The sequence below is a fragment of the Hyperolius riggenbachi genome, chromosome 6 (assembly GCF_040937935.1).
Source record: "Hyperolius riggenbachi isolate aHypRig1 chromosome 6, aHypRig1.pri, whole genome shotgun sequence".
Taxonomy (NCBI): domain Eukaryota; kingdom Metazoa; phylum Chordata; class Amphibia; order Anura; family Hyperoliidae; genus Hyperolius; species Hyperolius riggenbachi.
Genome location: NC_090651.1, coordinates 374,476,339 through 374,493,406, shown reverse-complemented (window position 1 = coordinate 374,493,406; position 17,068 = coordinate 374,476,339). Strand labels below are relative to the sequence as shown.

At 49.2% G+C, this 17,068-nt stretch overlaps 1 protein-coding gene across 1 annotated transcript; it reads left to right on the top strand.

Annotated features, from left to right (window-relative positions):
• The first annotated feature begins 438 nt into the window (after positions 1-438).
• Positions 439-12,770, top strand: LOC137522288 (uncharacterized). Its single transcript, XM_068242317.1, has 2 exons — positions 439-536; positions 12,008-12,770. The coding sequence occupies exons 1-2, from the start codon at positions 439-441 to the stop codon at positions 12,768-12,770; spliced, it is 861 nt and encodes a 286-aa protein (XP_068098418.1).
• Positions 12,771-17,068: the final 4,298 nt, after the last annotated feature.

The following is a 17,068-nucleotide window of genomic DNA, read 5'->3' as shown; positions in this document are numbered from 1 at the left end:
CATAGTATTCAAAATCCCTCATACTACATGCAAGTGGTAACATTGGCCAATCAAAAATGGATGTGTGTATGCACCTTAACCTTTTGGGGACTGCCTACATTCGATTCTACGCTGCACTTGGTGTTCTAGCCTGATGCAGCGTACGATCTACGCCTTTTCCACTCCCTACGCGACGTACGCACCCGAGAGGGGAGATTAAGCTGTCATATGACAGCTGACATCTCCCCTCAGTGATCAGAAGCCATCGCATATGGCTTCTGATCACGTGATCACTGTGATCGCCGGCGGATCGTAGTAATCACTTACAGAGCTGCGGCGGTGGGGGGGAAAGAAGAGGATCCACTTACCTCCCTGCTGTTCCCCGACGATTGGCGCTCCCCTCCGCTCTAGCCGGCATTCCCGCTGTACTGATGCGAAGTGCCGGGTCGCGGCTTGATGATGTCATCAAGCCACGACCTGGAATTTAGCACCAGTACAAGCGGGGAAGCCAGCGAGAGCGGAGGTGTCCACAACAGCTCATCGCTGGAGTCTGGAAGGTGAGTGAAGGCAGGGCCGGTTCAAGTAACAATGGGGCCCTAGGGCAAAATTAGGCTGGCGGCCCCCCAACAGACACCCCCCGACCAAAAAGCGTCATTAGAGGCCCTTTGTTGCAGCCAAACTTCCCTCCTGGGCCCCTGAGCTGGCTGTTGACCCTCCCCCAATCACTTCCCAACTTAACAGACTCTGCAGAGTCCCTGGGGAGCAACAGTTAAGATGGGGGAGGGACAACTGGGGCAATTGCCCATTTTTTCCTATGGTAGCTCCGGCCGTGAGTGAAGGCAGCTGGCGAAAGGGGGGACATCTGGAGGCAGGGGGGACACACAGCCCAGCAAGCCCTAACAGGAACCGGCTGTCTGACCCTCCAATTGCGCCCCCCCATGCAAAAACGCCTGGTCCTTAAGGGAGGTTAGGCGGCCGGTTCCCTTTAAGTTAGGGCCCATGGGAAACAAGAAGTAAATAAAAAATTCCTTGCAGGAAATATGGATAGCTATTAAAATCCCACAGCGATTCCAAAACCTCTTTTACACTAACAAAAATTAAAATATTTTTGTTTTTACAGTTAGGCTCTAAGTCCTTTAGGAGTTTATGCTTCTTAGGGGCCGTTTCCACTACAGCGAATCTGCATGCGTTTCCTGCATGCAGATTCGCATAACCAATACAGGTGGATGGGGCTGTTTCCACTTGTCAGGAATTCTGTGCGGTCTGCTGTGCAGAAAAAATCTGCACTCCAGACTCATCAGAATTCGCATGCCGCACACCCGCACGCGAATCGCCGCTAATGTAATTTAATAGGAAAACCGCAAAGCGTCTTTGTCTTGCGGTTTTCCATGCGTTTTTGCATGCGTTCTCGCTTAAAAACCCATTTAAATGCTTACCGGCATTGACATGGTTAAAATCGCATAGCGCAAACCGCCAGCAATTTCGCGTGAAAATCCGCATGAAAACGCAAATGAATCCGCACCTGCATGATGCGTTTTCCGCAACAAAATCGCAACGCACAAGTGGAAACGGGCCCTAAACCTTAAAGAAGGTGGAGTCAGGGAAAGAGCGCTCAGGTGTGCCGCATCTCACATACATTCTCTTCCCGTTGCTTTGCTGCACACATTTTCATAGCCCAGTCTACACAGCAATGTTCTTCTACACCACTCAGCCAATAAGCATCATCGTTACTCAGCTCTGTGCAATCTCCCCTGATGAACGCTGACATCTGATTGGATAGTAGTGCCTCCATCTCTCTGCTGTCCCAGCCTGAGGTCACCGTGTGCCGGATGCTGGGCTGTGTTACTCCCAGGCACTGCAGTCATGGTGCTGTAACCACTGCAGCATTCAGGGGCGGCTGGAGGCTGCTGCAGGCAGGGAGGTGCTGCAGAGACCTGGCTGTGACCTTGTCAGCCTCTGCACTGACCTGTGACCTCCATACTGTACATCCAGCCTTATTGCCTGTGTGGCCCTACATCACAGTGTACATGTGTCTTTCTGTTTATATAACATACCTCCCAACATTGTAACCACTTGAGGACCGGGGTGTTAAATCCCCTCTAGTGACCAGGCCATTTTTTACTAATTGAACTACTGCAGCTTTAAGGCCTAGCTGCAGGACCGCACAACTCAGCACACAAGTGGTCCACCCCCCCCCCCCTCCTTCTCTCCCCACCAACAGAGCTCTCTGTTGGTGGGGTCTGATCGCTCCCCACTTGTTTGGGGTTTTTTATAAATATTTATTTTATTAATTTTTGAATACATTTCACCTTTTTAAAATTTATTTTATATCCACTCCCTCCCCCCGCCAGCCAATCAGCATGATCGGCTGTCATAGGCTTCAGCCTATGAGAGCCGATCGCTCTCTCTAGTGCCCCAGTACAGCGCTGCTGCAGCTCGCAGCGCTGTACAATGTTTATAGACGGTGGTTTCGCCGTCTAACAGTCTCCGAGCTGCTGGGAAACTGAAGGTGGAGAGGAGCGCGATCTCCTGGTAGCCCCATAAGAAGCCGTTCACGCCGAACGGCGTGTAGCGGTCCTGGGGCTCCCACTGCGTACGCGCCAATTGGTGTGGAGCGGTCGGTAAGAAGTTAAGATAAGAACGAGGGACATTTAAGCCATGCCCCTCCCACACCTCTTACCACGCCCCGACACGCCCCCTTGTCACACATTCCATAAAGGTTTTATAAGAAAAATATGTTGTTTTATAATTAACATCATACTGGTCCTTTCTATCCTGGTTCATTTTCCTTCACAGTAACATGAAAATAAGAAATATATCAATTTAAAGCATGGGAATAACGTTTGGAGTCAGTTAAACACATTTTTCAGTCGAAGAATACATATATTCAGAGCCGGATTTACCATAAGGCACTGTAGGCCCATGCCTACAGGCACCTGATGATGGAAAGGTCACTCCCCTCCCCCCCAAGTGCCTCCCTCCCACCATCCCTATGCAGAGTCCCGAGCGGAGTGTAAACGAGAGGTTACTTATCTGGGTCTTGGCATTCCACTGACCAGATCTCCCTTCAGTTAGGGGACCCACTGGCTACTTGATACTGAGGTTCCTCTAGTTAGCTAATACTAAGGGGCAACTCTAGCTACTTAATGGGATGCAATTGCCCTCCCCCCCTCCCCCTTGATGTGTGTGTGCAAAGCTGGACCAAAGAGGAGAGACACATTGGGCTATGCATTGCAGGCACTGGCACTACGCTAACCTCCCTCTGCTCGCTCCAAGACAGTATCTCCTCCCTGCTGGCCCGTAGCATCTGATCCTCAGAATGCTAGCTATGCGCTGCACCGCCGCTGCATCACTCACCCGCTCTGAGCAGATTAGTGATGGGACCACTAGCCACTAGGGTGGCCATTTGTAAGGATTTAGGCCGGACAGTCCGGTTTTTGGACTTCTGGTCCTCCGTCCGGCGCAAGGCCAGACTGGTGGCCAGATGTCCTCCTTTTTGGACCGCCCGGCCCGATCTCCGGCAGCTCCCCAAAGGAAAGTGACGTGACTGATGTCCCTAGACGTCACACGTAGATGTCGCCGGCTCACTACCGCGCAGCGGAAAAAGGCAGCCCCGCCCCCACCTGACCTCACGCAAGTTCGTTCCGAGCCGACGACGCAGCCGCAGGCAGCCATTACGCAACCAGCCAGCCTGACTGAGTGAGTGCCGCAGCGCCGCCCACCCATGGTTAGCACAGCCCACCCACCCAGAGAGAGCCTCTCTGAGAGAGGCAGCTAAGCAGCCGCAGCCAGCCAACAGAGTGCCAGTACTGAGCCAGAGCCAGGCCCAGAAGTGTGTGAGGGCCGCTGCCGCGCCGCCGCCGCCCGACCCGACAGGCCGACATCCTTTTCCAGAGGCAGAGCCACTGACTATATCCTTCTCCCTCCTCCACCCAGACCCAGAGACTCAGGAGTCAGGTGAGTGAATGAATTGCTGTGCTGCCTGCCATTAAGATTGCATTTGTGGGGAAATCGATTGCTGCCAATTCTCATGGGGAATTCTGTTGCCAATAAGATTGCATTTTTTGGGGAAATCTGCTGCCATTAAGATTGCATTTTGTGGGGAAATCTGCTGCCAATAAGATTGCATTTTGTGGGGAAATCTGCTGCCAATAAGATTGCATTTTGTGGGGAAATCTGCTGCCAATAAGATTGCATTTTGTGGGGAAATCTGCTGCCAATAAGATTGCATTTTGTGGGGAAATCTGCTGCCAATAATATTGTATTTTGTGGGGAAATCTGCTGCCAATAAGATTGCATTTTGTGGTCGGCCGGCCCTCCACCATGTGGACTATTGTGCGCCACTGTCCTCGGTACAATGTCCTCCTTTTCAGGGTGTGATGTCCTCCTTTTTGGGGTTCGGCAAGTGGCCACCCTACCAGCCACACATGAAGTCCTGCTTCCTCTCTGACTACAGCGCCGCCTCATGTGACCCGGCAGCACATAACAGGTCACATGAGGCACTGCTGTAGCCATGGATATAGGACGCTGGATGGACAGATGAAGAGTGAAGTGGCGCAGTGCATCTAGGGAGGGGGAGACAGGGTGTGCGCGGAAGGGGACATTTTGGGAGGGGAGCCGCCTCTTTCCACCCTCAAGCACGTAATTTATGTTGCCTCATGAAAGAACCGCCCCTGGTCCTCATTGGTACATGGCAGGGATTGATATGGCTCTATGGGATAGGAGCTTGGACCAGTACTACAGAATATCCAAGTAGCTCATGGTGACCCAATACCACTAGGAAGGTATAGGGGACTAAAGGAGACCTCTAATAGCCCTCCTAATATAAAGCAACACTCAAGTTACTTATTTAAAGTAAACCTGTACTGAAAATTAAAAGTCAAAATAACCATACACAAGTCATACTTACCTCCTGTGTAGTCTACTCCTCAATCTCTTTCTCTTCTCCTGTGTCCTGTTTGTCCACTGTGATCAATGGAATTCTCCGTCCTCCATTTTGAATATGGCTATTACCCCATAACAGCTTTCTGGTCAGCACACAGTTAAACTGTAATATCACCCACTTGAGCCATAGGGAAACATGGACACATCAGTTCTCCTCTCAGCTGTAACTGACAGCAACCGATATGTAACTGACAGCAACTGAAATATTTCAGTTCTGACAAAGGGCTCGATTCACAAAGCGGTGCTAACCCAGTTAGAGACTTTAGGCATGATAACCATTGCACCACGCTGGTGAAAAGCCAGTTTAGGCATGATAAGTTTAGGCATGATAAGTTTAGGTGTGATAAGTTTAGGCATGCTAAGTTTAGATAAGTTTAGATCGCTTGCAAAGTCCCGCACGCAAAGCAGCGCCATTAATCTTTATACGAAGTGCACCAGTCTTTGCTAGCGTAAAACTTTTGATCAGCTGTGCACTGCGGTGCTAACGCAGTTGGCGCTTAAACTTATCATGCCTAAACTTATCACACCTAAACTTATCATGCCTAAACTTATCACACCTAAACTTATCACACCTAAACTTATCATGCCTAAACTGAGTTTAGGCATGATAAAGGGCTTTTCACCAGGGTGCTAACTGTTAGCACCGCTTTGTGAATCAGGCTCAAAATGTTGTCAGAACTGGAAGGGATTATTGTCAGAAGCAAATGGTGAGCTTCTGAGAGTAACTGATGGCAAGGTAACTATGTCATGTTCATTTGAAGTTACCTCATGTGTTTATTTTAAATAATTTTACTCAGTACAGGTTCTCTTTAAGTATTTATATAGCGCTGACATATTACGTAGCGCTGTACAGAGTATATGTTGTCTTGTCACTAACTGTCCCGAGTCAGAGGGGCTCACAATCTAGTTTTTACTATAGTCATAGGTCTATGTATGTATTGTGTAGTGTATGTAGTGTATGTATCATAGTCTAGGCCCTAGATACACACAGGTTATTTGGCTTCCCCCTAAATTGGCCCTAGACTCTAGGGCCAATTTAGGGGGAAGCCAAATACCCTGTGTGTATATTTTTGGGATGTAAGAGTGCCTGGAGGAAACCCACGCAGACATGGGGAGAACACATACAAACTCCTTGCAGATGTTGACTTGGCTGGGATTTGAACCAGGGACCCAGCGCTGCCAGCAAGAGCGCAAACCTCTATGCCACCGTGCTGCTCGATGCTCAATGTAGTTTGCCAAAAAGTCTGAAACGGGCGGTCTGCATGTTGGGTTGATGTGGCTCTGTAAAATATGTAAGCTCTAGGCTGGCTATACACCAGCGGTTCTGAATGTAAGCCTGCCTTCAGGGACATAAAGAGATCATTTGCATATTCAGTAGTGGTGCATTGTGGGTAACCACAGTTCCCCACATCTCTGTGTATCACTCTGTTCAGTGGTACCCAGAATCCCCATCATCACTTTCCCCATCTCTGTGTGTCACTCTCTGCTCACAATGTTATCCACATCACTAGTCAAACCTGTGTCTGTATCCACGCATGCATGAAAAAGGAGTGCAAGGAAATTTGGCGGCCCAATTTCGGCTAGTAGAATATTGGTAAAATTTTCCGATATTCTACGTTTTAAAATTAATTACCATAGTAAAATATTGGTAATATACTGATATTTCTCTACGATTTAATCTAACACAACCTAATAGTGAACTTAAAGAGGATCTCCAGTGAAAATAATGTAATAAAAAAGTGCTTAATTTTTACAATAATTATGTCAGTGTTTGCCCACTTTAAAATCTTTCCTCGCCCTGATTTACATTACGACATTTATCACATGGTGCCATTTTTATTTCTGGCAGGTGATGTCACTGGCAGGTGATGTCACTGGAAGGAGATGCTGCTTGCTTTTTTGGCAGTTGGAAACAGCTGTTATTTCCCACAATCCATCAAGGCTCCTACAGTGTGATGTCAGTACCTCAGTGCTGTGAGGCGCATGGTCGGAATAGCCGATTTCCGTTTCCGGCACAATTCCGCATTCCATCATATAGAAATTCCGTTACCGTTCTATTCCGACGGTATACCGGGGCAGTTCCGCGGAATTCCGACTTATACGGAATTCCGTCGGAAAAATTTTAAAATCTCTCTCTCTCTCTCTCTCTCTCTCTCCATCCATCCATATCATGCAGTAGGGAATTGCAGATTTTCAAAACAGCTTATATACCATAGCTGGGATTTGAACGGAGGAGGAGGAGGAAGAGGAGGAGGAATTCCGATTTGACTACCGGAATCGGAATTAACCTAATTCCGGCCGGAATCACGGAATTCATAATTCCACGGAATTTTCCGAGCATCCCTAGCGCTGACTAGAGGTGGCCCGAGTTTTCGGTTCGCAAACTTCCGCGAAAGGTTCGGTTCGCGCGAACTTTCACGAACCACAATAGACTTCAATGGGGAGGCGAAAAAATTATGCTGACCACAAAAGTGATGGAAAAACATGTTTCAGGGGTTTTACACCTGGAGGGGGGCATGGCGGAGTGGGATACATGCCAAAAGTCCCGGGGGAAAATCTGGATTTGACGCAAAGCAGTGTTTTAAGAGCAGAAATCACATTGAATGCTAAATTGCAGGCCTAAAGTGCTTTAAAACATCTTGCATGTGTATACATCAACCAGGGAGTGTAATTCACTGTGTAACGCACTGCAAACAGCTGTTTGCGTAGTGACGGCCGTGCTGGGCTGGTGCGCACCATGGCGAGAGTGCAGGCCGTGGCGGTTTTTAAGCCCATATGGGTGCACTCAACACAACAGGTAGGTATATGCAGTGATGAGGTGGGTTCACTGAACCCAACAGGTAGGTATATGCAGTGATGAGGTGGGTGCACTGAACACAACAGGTAGGTATATGCAGTGATGAGGTGGGTTCACTGAACACAACAGGTAGGTATATGCAGTGATGAGGTGGGTGCACTGAACACAACAGGTAGGTATATGCAGTGATGAGGTGGGTTCACTGAACACAACAGGTAGGTATATGTAGTGATGAGGTGGGTTCACTGAACACAACAGGTAGGTATATGCAGTGATGAGGTGAGTTCACTGAACACAACAGGTAGGTATATGCAGTGATGAGGTGAGTTCACTGAACACAACAGGTAGGTATATGCAGTGATGAGGTGGGTGCAATGAACACAACAGGTAGGTATATGCAGTGATGAGGTGGGTGCAATGAACACAACAGGTAGGTATATGCAATGATGAGGTGGGTTCACTGAACACAACAGGTAGGTATATGCAGTGATGAGGTGAGTTCACTGAACACAACAGGTAAGTATATGCAGTGATGAGGTGGGCGCACTGAACACAACAGGTAGGTATATGCAGTAATGAGTATTACAATGTGCAGCTCCCTGGCTGTCATACACACAGGTAGTCACTGAATGTGCTGGGCCTGGCAGTGGCACACACAGTATGAATTAGCAAGGCTGTCTATGCAACACAAGTGTCAGTGGGACACACAGAAAAAAAATAGATCACAAGAACAAGATTAGCTCTAAAAAGAGCTGTTGTAGGGTGCTTTTTTAGCAATAAGAATCAGCAAGGAGCAAGCTAACAAGCCTACAAGAGCCTAACTAATCTTTCCTTATAAGAGTCTGCAGCAGCTGTCCCTTCTCTAATTAATGCAGGCACACGAGTGAGTGTAATGGCCGTCTGTATCTGCCTATTATAAGGGGGGAGTGGCTCCAGAAGGGAGTGTAGCATGATTGGCTACAATGTGCCTGCTGACTGTGATGTAGAGTGTCAAAGTTGACCCTAATGGTGCACTATGGGGGCGAACCGAACTTCCGGAAAAGTTCGCCTTACATGGTGAACGCGAACCACCGAAAGTTCGCCGGGAACCGTTCGGGCCATCTCTAGTGCTGACATCATTTGTGGGAGGGGTTTCACCACAATATCAGCCAGACAAGACAAATAACATTTATATTGCGCTTTTCTCCTGGCGGACTCAAAGCGCCAGAGCTGAAGCCACTAGGGCGCGCTCTATAGGCAGTAGCAGGAAGACTTGCCTAAGGTCTCCCTACTGAATAGGTGCTGGCTTACTGAACAGGCAGAGCCAAGATTTGAACCCTGGTCTCCTGTGTCAGAGGCAGAGCCCTTAACCATTGCACTTTCCAACCATACAAGCCTTAAAGAGAATCTGAAGTGTTTTACATTACCTCTTTTTATTCAGCAGCCAGCTTCAGCATTAAAATCCAAACTGATTTGATGCAACCCCACGGCAGAACAAGGTCCTGAAATCCCAGAACAAAATTCTGTAATCGTGGAAGAGGCTTTCTGGAAGAGGCAGAGCTGTGCGCAGTAGCTCTGCCTCTTCTTCAGTCAATCTCCGCCCCTCTCTGCCTCTCCCCGCCCCTCTCAGTCTTCTTTCACTGAGAGGGGCGGGGAGAGGCAGAGATCGGCGGAGATTGACTGGATAAGAGGCAGAGCTACTGCACAAAGCTCTACCTCCCCCGAGCAGCAAAATTTGCGACTTGGAAAGTCTTGGAATTTTGCCCCGGGATAAATACCTTGTTCTGCCATGGGGATGCGGCAAATCAGTTTGGATTTTAACGCTGAAGCTGGCTGCTGAATAAAAAGGAAATATAAAACGCCTCAGACTCTCTTTAAAAGGGAAAAAAAAATTCCTGACTCCAGATGGCAGTCAGATAAATCCCTAAATAAATGCAGATATAGAGTTTGCCATAACTACTTCCTGAGGTAAGATGTTCCAGGTTTCAACCACTCTCACTGTGAAGGACCCCTTTCTAATACAGTAGATGGCAAAAACTTTTTTTCCTCCACACACAAATCATGTCCTCTTGTCTGTTGCACAACCCTACAAAAACCTCGTCTGCCAAGCTTTTGTATTGCCCTCTGATGTACTTATACATGCTAATCAGGTCACCTGTCAGTTGCTTTTTTTCCAACCTAAATAAGCCCAGTTTGTCCAACCTTTCTTGATAAGTGAGATCTTTCATCCCTTTGATTAATTTAGTTTCCACGTCTTTGTACCCTTTCCGAAAGGTCATTGTCCTGTCTATAGTGTGTGCCGCCCATAACTGTATTCCATACTCAGGGGAGGACTGGGACCTTTCAGCCTGGGGGGAAAACACAAAGTAGAGGCCCGTTTCCATGGCAGCCCCAGCACAAATGACGTCAGATACGTACCCCACATGCTACATGCTGGTAGTCACGTGGGGCACCCATGTGGAAATACAGCAAGGACACTTCCAGGGCAGTGTGACAGGTAAAGTACAACTACACAGGCACCGGGGGTCACATAATACATTTGAAGGGATGACAGCAAGCGGTTTCCGTTGTGTCCGTTGTTCGGGATTATCGCACGTCGTTACCGCTGCACACCAAATCAACCACATCGGCCTGAGATTTCCCAGCATCTCAGATTCAACCAATTTCCGCCCAAAATCAGTCAAATCGTCAATTGGGCATGCTTGTGGCGGCACCGATTTTCACCCAATCTGATAGTAATTATCAAAACGGTTGGTTGATCGCCGAGACAACAGATGTATGGCCACCTTAATTCCCCAAGACCCCCCCCCCACACACACACACACTTATGTCCATTGAGGTACTGTCCCTTCAGAAGAGGGACATGAGCTATAACGGTGTGAAAGCAGACAGGGTTTTTTTTTTCTATGGACCCTGCAGGCAAGCCTCTGCTCTGCATCTTGTTGTGTACATTTACCAGCTTACCCATCCTCTAATTGCTCCGTAATTGCACCTTTATGTTTCTAAGCCAGCCTAATGTTTCACATTGCCTTATACAAAAACCTGAATGCAGCAAGCACTGTACCAGCCCTAAACCATTAAATGAGAGGCAGCCTGGGGGGAAATCTCCCCCTTTCCCCCCTGGCCAGTCCTCCCCTGTCCATACTCCAGATGTGGCCTCCCAACTGATTTATACAGAGGGAGTAGTAGTAGACTAGCATTTCGAGATATTATTTCCCTTTTTATGCATCCCAGAATTGTATTTGCTTTAGCTGCCGCTGCTTGGCATTGTGTAAGATTATCTAACTTGTTATCAACCAGTATTCCTATGTCCTTCTCCAAGTCTGATGCTCCCAGCTGTTATTTTATATGATGATCTACCATTGGTATGTCCAAGGTGCAAGACTTGTTGTAAACACTTTTACAGTGCATGACTTTACGTCATACTCTTCCATTCCAACCTATCTGCATCATTCTCCAGGTGTCTCCCGCTCCGCTTGCCAGTTTCTGCCCCCCATGTTACCCCAGTAACCTCCTGTACTTTCTATGTATGTGTGTTTTCTGGAGCTCTGTGTCTTTAGCGGCAGGGGCGTAGCAATAGGGGGTGCAGCGGTAGCGACCGCATCGGGGCCCTTGGGCCAGAGGGGCCCCGAATGGCCCTCCCTCAACTACAGTATTAGCTCTATATTGGTCTTGTGCTCATAATAATCATTTATATGTATACTTTGAATAGTGGTAATCATTAACAAACTATTCCCCATCCCCTTCTTGCACCTCTGACATTGTAGTTGCCATTGGCAGCTTTTAGTGCGCCGTTTCAATTGCTATGTATAGAGTGCATGGGGGGCCCATTGTAAAACTTGCATCGGGGCCCACAGCTCCTTAGCTACGCCACTGTTTAGCGGGATTCCTCACATCTCTCCTGCTCTGTCAGAAAGGTCTCAGGGTGAAAGTGACGAAACAGACCAACACTAAGTTCAACTCTAGCCAAAAATAGCCAAACTTCCTCTTAGCACGAATCCAGAAGATGGAAAATATAAAAAAATACAAGAAACAAAATGTATTAGCATTGATTTGTGTATCTATAAGTGCACCTAATTGTTGGCTAAAAAAAGACCAATCCAGCAAATTTGCATAGCAGTTTGTAGATAAAAATTCCACCCAATCACACTTTCTTCAGTGACTCTAAGGGCCACTTCACCATGGAAATTGCCAAAAATCACAATTCCTAGCGCTGATAATGAGAATCACAATGTCACTCTTCCCTTCCTCACTTCTTCAACTTATACGTAAATTCTTTCCACTGGTTCTCTGTGAACCCACCACCAGCACCACCACCGCCATCACTACTACCACCACCATCACTACCATCACTACCACCACCGCTGCCATCACTACCGCCACCACCGCCCTCACTACTACCACTACCACTGCCACCACCATCACTACTACCACTGCCACCACCACCGCCATCACTACTACCACCACCACCGCCATCACTACTACCACTACCATCACTACCACCACCACTACCGCCACCACCGCCCTCACTACTACCACTACCGCCATTACTACTACCACCATCACTGCCTCCACCACCACCATCACTACTACCACTGCCATCACTACTACCTCCGCCTTCACTACCACCACCACCATCACTACTACCACTACCATCACTATCACCACCGCTGCCATCACTACCGCCACCACCGCCCTCACTACTACCACTACCGCCATCACTACTACCACTGCCACCACCATCACTACTACCACTGCCACCACCACCGCCATCACTACTACCACCGCCATCACTACTACCACTACCATCACTACCACCACCACTGCCCTCACTACTACCACTACGGCCATTACTACTACCACCATCACTGCCTCCACCACCACCATCACTACTACCACTGCCATCACTACTACCACCGCCTTCACTACCACCACCACCTCAAGTCCTTCACTGAATACATCACTCCTTCTTAGTTGTACCCCATCATCCCATCTGTTTAACTTCATACATCATTCCCACCACCGCCCTCACTACTACCACTACCGCCATTACTACTACCACAACCACTGACTCCACCACCACTATCACTACTACCACTGCCACCACCGCCATCACTACTACCACCACCACCGCCATCACTACTACTACCACCACCACCGCCATCACTACCACCACCACCGCCATCACTTCCACCACCACCGCCATCACTACTACTACCACCACCACCGCTATCACTACCACCACCACCACCATCACTACTACTACCACCACCACCGCCATCACTACCACCACCACCGCCATCACTACTACTACCACCACCACCGCCATCACTACCACCACCACCGCCATCACTACCACCACCACCTCAAGTCCTTCACTGAATATATCACTCCTTCTTAGTTCTACCCCATCATCCCATCTGCTTAACTTCATACATCATTCCCTACCTATACATCACTGTTTTTGGTAGTACCCTATAATCACTCCCTATACTCCTATATCACTCACTCTTAATAGCCCATCACCTGCACCTATCTGCTTCATGACACATATTAGTCATAGTCGGTGGTGTCCCACTAGTGTCCCTTCACCCTCCTCACCTCCTTTCACATTCAAATCGTTCCTAACCCTCTGACCAGTGTCTCCATATTGTTTATTTCAATGTTCCTGCTCAGCTGTGCACCAAGCTTGCCCCCAGAACTTGCTTATTTCCAGTAGTACCACATCTACTGTAAGACCCCAGCTCCACCACCGTATTTACTTCAATTCATATGTGACTCCTGTTTAGTGGGAGTTCATAACTTGTATTGACACTTTTCCAACCTAATTTTCACAATACTCCTGTTTGGTAAATCCCCTATCACTGCCCCCCACATCTTACCCCATCACTTTACACACCACTCCTGATCAGAGATACCCCATCATTGCCCCCCACATCTTACCCCATCACTTTACACACCACTCCTGATCAGAGATACCCCATCACTGCCCCCCACATCTTACCCCTTCACTTTACACATCACTCCTGATCAGAGATATCCATCACTGCCCCCACGTCTTACCCCTTCACTTTACACACCACTCCTGATCAGAGATACCCATCACTGCCCCCCACATCTTACCCCATCACTTTACACACCACTCCTGATCAGAGATACCCCATCACTGCCCCCCACATCTTACCCCTTCACTTTACACACCACTCCTGATCAGAGACACCCCATCACTGCCCCCCACATCTTACCCCATCACTTTACACACCACTCCTGATCAGAGATACCCCATCACTGCCCCCCACATCTTACCCCATCACTTTACACACCACTCCTGATCAGAGATACCCATCACTGCCCCCCACATCTTACCCCTTCACTTTACACACCACTCCTGATCAGAGATACCCATCACTGCCCCCCACATCTTACCCCTTCACTTTACACACCACTCCTGATCAGAGATACCCCATCACTGCCCCCCACATCTCACCCCTTCACTTTACACACCACTCCTGATCAGAGATACCCCATCACTGTCCCCCACATCTTACCCCATCACTTTACACATCACTCCTGATCAGAGATACCCCATCACTGCCCCCCACATCTTACCCCTTCACTTTACACATCACTCCTGATCAGAGATACCCATCACTGCCCCCCACATCTTACCCCTTCACTTTACACACCACTCCTGATCAGAGATTCCCCATCACTGCCCCCCACATCTTACCCCTTCACTTTACACATCACTCCTGATTAGAGAAACCCCATCACTGCCCCCCACATCTTACCCCTTCACTTTACACACCACTCCTGATCAGAGATACCCCATCACTGCCCCCCACATCTTACCCCTTCACTTTACACACCACTCCTGATCAGAGATACCCCATCACTGCCCCCCACATCTTACCCCATCACTTTACACACCACTCCTGATCAGAGATACCCATCACTGCCCCCCACATCTTACCCCTTCACTTTACACACCACTCCTGATCAGAGATACCCATCACTGCCCCCCACATCTTACCCAATCACTTTACACACCACTCCTGATCAGAGATACCCATCACTGCCCCCCACATCTTACCCCATCACTTTACACACCACTCCTGATCAGAGATACCCATCACTGCCCCCCACATCTTACCCCTTCACTTTACACATCACTCCTGATCAGAGATACCCATCACTGCCCCCCACATCTTACCCCATCACTTTAAACATCACTCCTGATCAGAGGTACCCATCACTGCCCCCCACATCTTACCCCTTCACTTTACACATCACTCCTGATCAGAGATACCCATCACTGCCCCCCACATCTTACCCCATCACTTTACACACCACTCCTGATCAGAGATACCCCATCACTGCCCCCCACATCTTACCCCTTCACTTTACACACCACTCCTGATCAGAGATACCCCATCACTGCCCCCACATCTTACCCCTTCACTTTACACACCACTCCTGATCAGAGATACCCAATCACTGCCCCCCACATCTTACCTCTTCACTTTACACATCACTCCTGATCAGAGATACCCCATCACTGCCCCCCACATCTTACCCCTTCACTTTACACACCACTCCTGATCAGAGATACCCCATCACTGCCCCCCACATCTTACCCCTTCACTTTACACACCACTCCTGATCAGAGATACCCCATCACTGCCCCCCACATCTTACCCCTTCACTTTACACACCACTTCTGATCAGAGATACCTCATCACTGCCCCCCACATCTTACCCCTTCACTTTACACACCACTCCTGATCAGAGATACCCCATCACTGCCCCCCACATCTTACCCCTTCACTTTACACACCACTCCTGATCAGAGATACCTCATCACTGCCCCCCACATCTTACCCCTTCACTTTACACACCACTCCTGATCAGAGATTCCCCATCACTGCCCCCCACATCTTACCCCATCACTTTACACACCACTCCTGATCAGAGATACCCCATCACTGCCCCCCACATCTTACCTCTTCACTTTACACATCACTCCTGATCAGAGATACCCCATCACTGCCCCCCACATCTTACCCCTTCACTTTACACACCACTCCTGATCAGAGATACCCATCACTGCCCCCCACATCTTACCCCATCACTTTACACACCACTCCTGATCAGAGATACCCCATCACTGCCCCCCACATCTTACCCCTTCACTTTACACATCACTCCTGATCAGAGATACCCCATTACTGCCCCCCACATCTTACCCCTTCACTTTACACATCACTCCTGATCAGAGATACCCCATTACTGGTCCCCCAACTACCCTTCTGTCATGTTTTTAGTCTGAGCACATGTCTTATCTTGTGTTGTCCCAGGGTTATCTCTCCATCATCTTAGCCAAACCCCCCACCAATATGACTTTGCGCACCTCTCCCAGCAGTGTTCCCCTCTATCTGCAGCACTATTTAGTCTCTCTGTGCTTGTAGTGAATTGCTTCTCACCCTTTCACCTCTCTGCACACCTCTCTGCATTCTCCCCTGAGCTCGTTAGTAGCCCGGCAACCCCTCAGCATCCCATCCTGCCTGCATCACTTTTCAGAAATATCCCCGGGTACCCGCATCCACCATCCTCACTCCGGCCTCTCCATCCCCAGCAGCCTCTCCCCCCCTCTCTCTCTGCAGTATCTCCCCCTCTCCTCCTGTATCTCAGCGTATGCGGCAGGTCCACAATAGCCAGGGATGGGTGCTGCTGCGGTGCTACTTGCCTGTCTTCCCCTTGGCTGGCTTGTCCTGGCCTCGGTGGGCTGCCGTTACGCCTCCGCTGGCATCCCTCAGGTGCAGGTAGCTGTGGCGGGCTGAGGGACCTCAGCCAGGTAACCGTCTCCCAGCCGGGGATTTCCTGGAGCGGCTGTGATTTGTTCCACGCAGCGCAATGCGGTGTCGTCCCCGCTGTTTCCCTAGGAGACAGACCCTCCGCGAGAGACTCTGCTTGTGTTTGGTTCCCCTACGCTGTCCTGTTGTCTCCCTCCCCCACCCCCCCTTCTAGCTGCCTGTCTTGCATATTTTTTCCCACCCTGTCCAGTCCTCTCTCCCTCCCTCCCCCTGCTACTTTCCCTGTGCTCTTCCCTGCTTTATCATTGTCATAGCATCCTTTCCCTTGCTGTGTCCCTCCCTTTATGTGTCTGCTCAGTGCTGCATCGATGAGACAGCAAGGGAGAGCGAGCGAGAGAGGGAGAGAGAGAGAGAGAGAGAGTGGATGCTGCCTCTGCTATCCCTGTATTAGCACACATAGGTACTGCTGCAGTGCTTGTATCCACACACATTTGTATGCAGGGTTAGCCGGGCGCTGTCCTTGGTGCTGATGCTGCGGTTGGCCGGGGATGGGGTT

What these genes read in the sequence shown, in the direction of transcription:
- LOC137522288 (XM_068242317.1), top strand. Translation starts at nt 439, where the DNA reads ATGTCATCAAGCCACGACCTGGAATTTAGCACCAGTACAAGCGGGGAA. An exon ending in TCATCGCTGGAGTCTGGAAG is followed by an intron (nt 537 to 12,007) that starts GTGAGTGAAGGC and finishes ACCCACCACCAG; the next exon opens with CACCACCACCGCCATCACTA.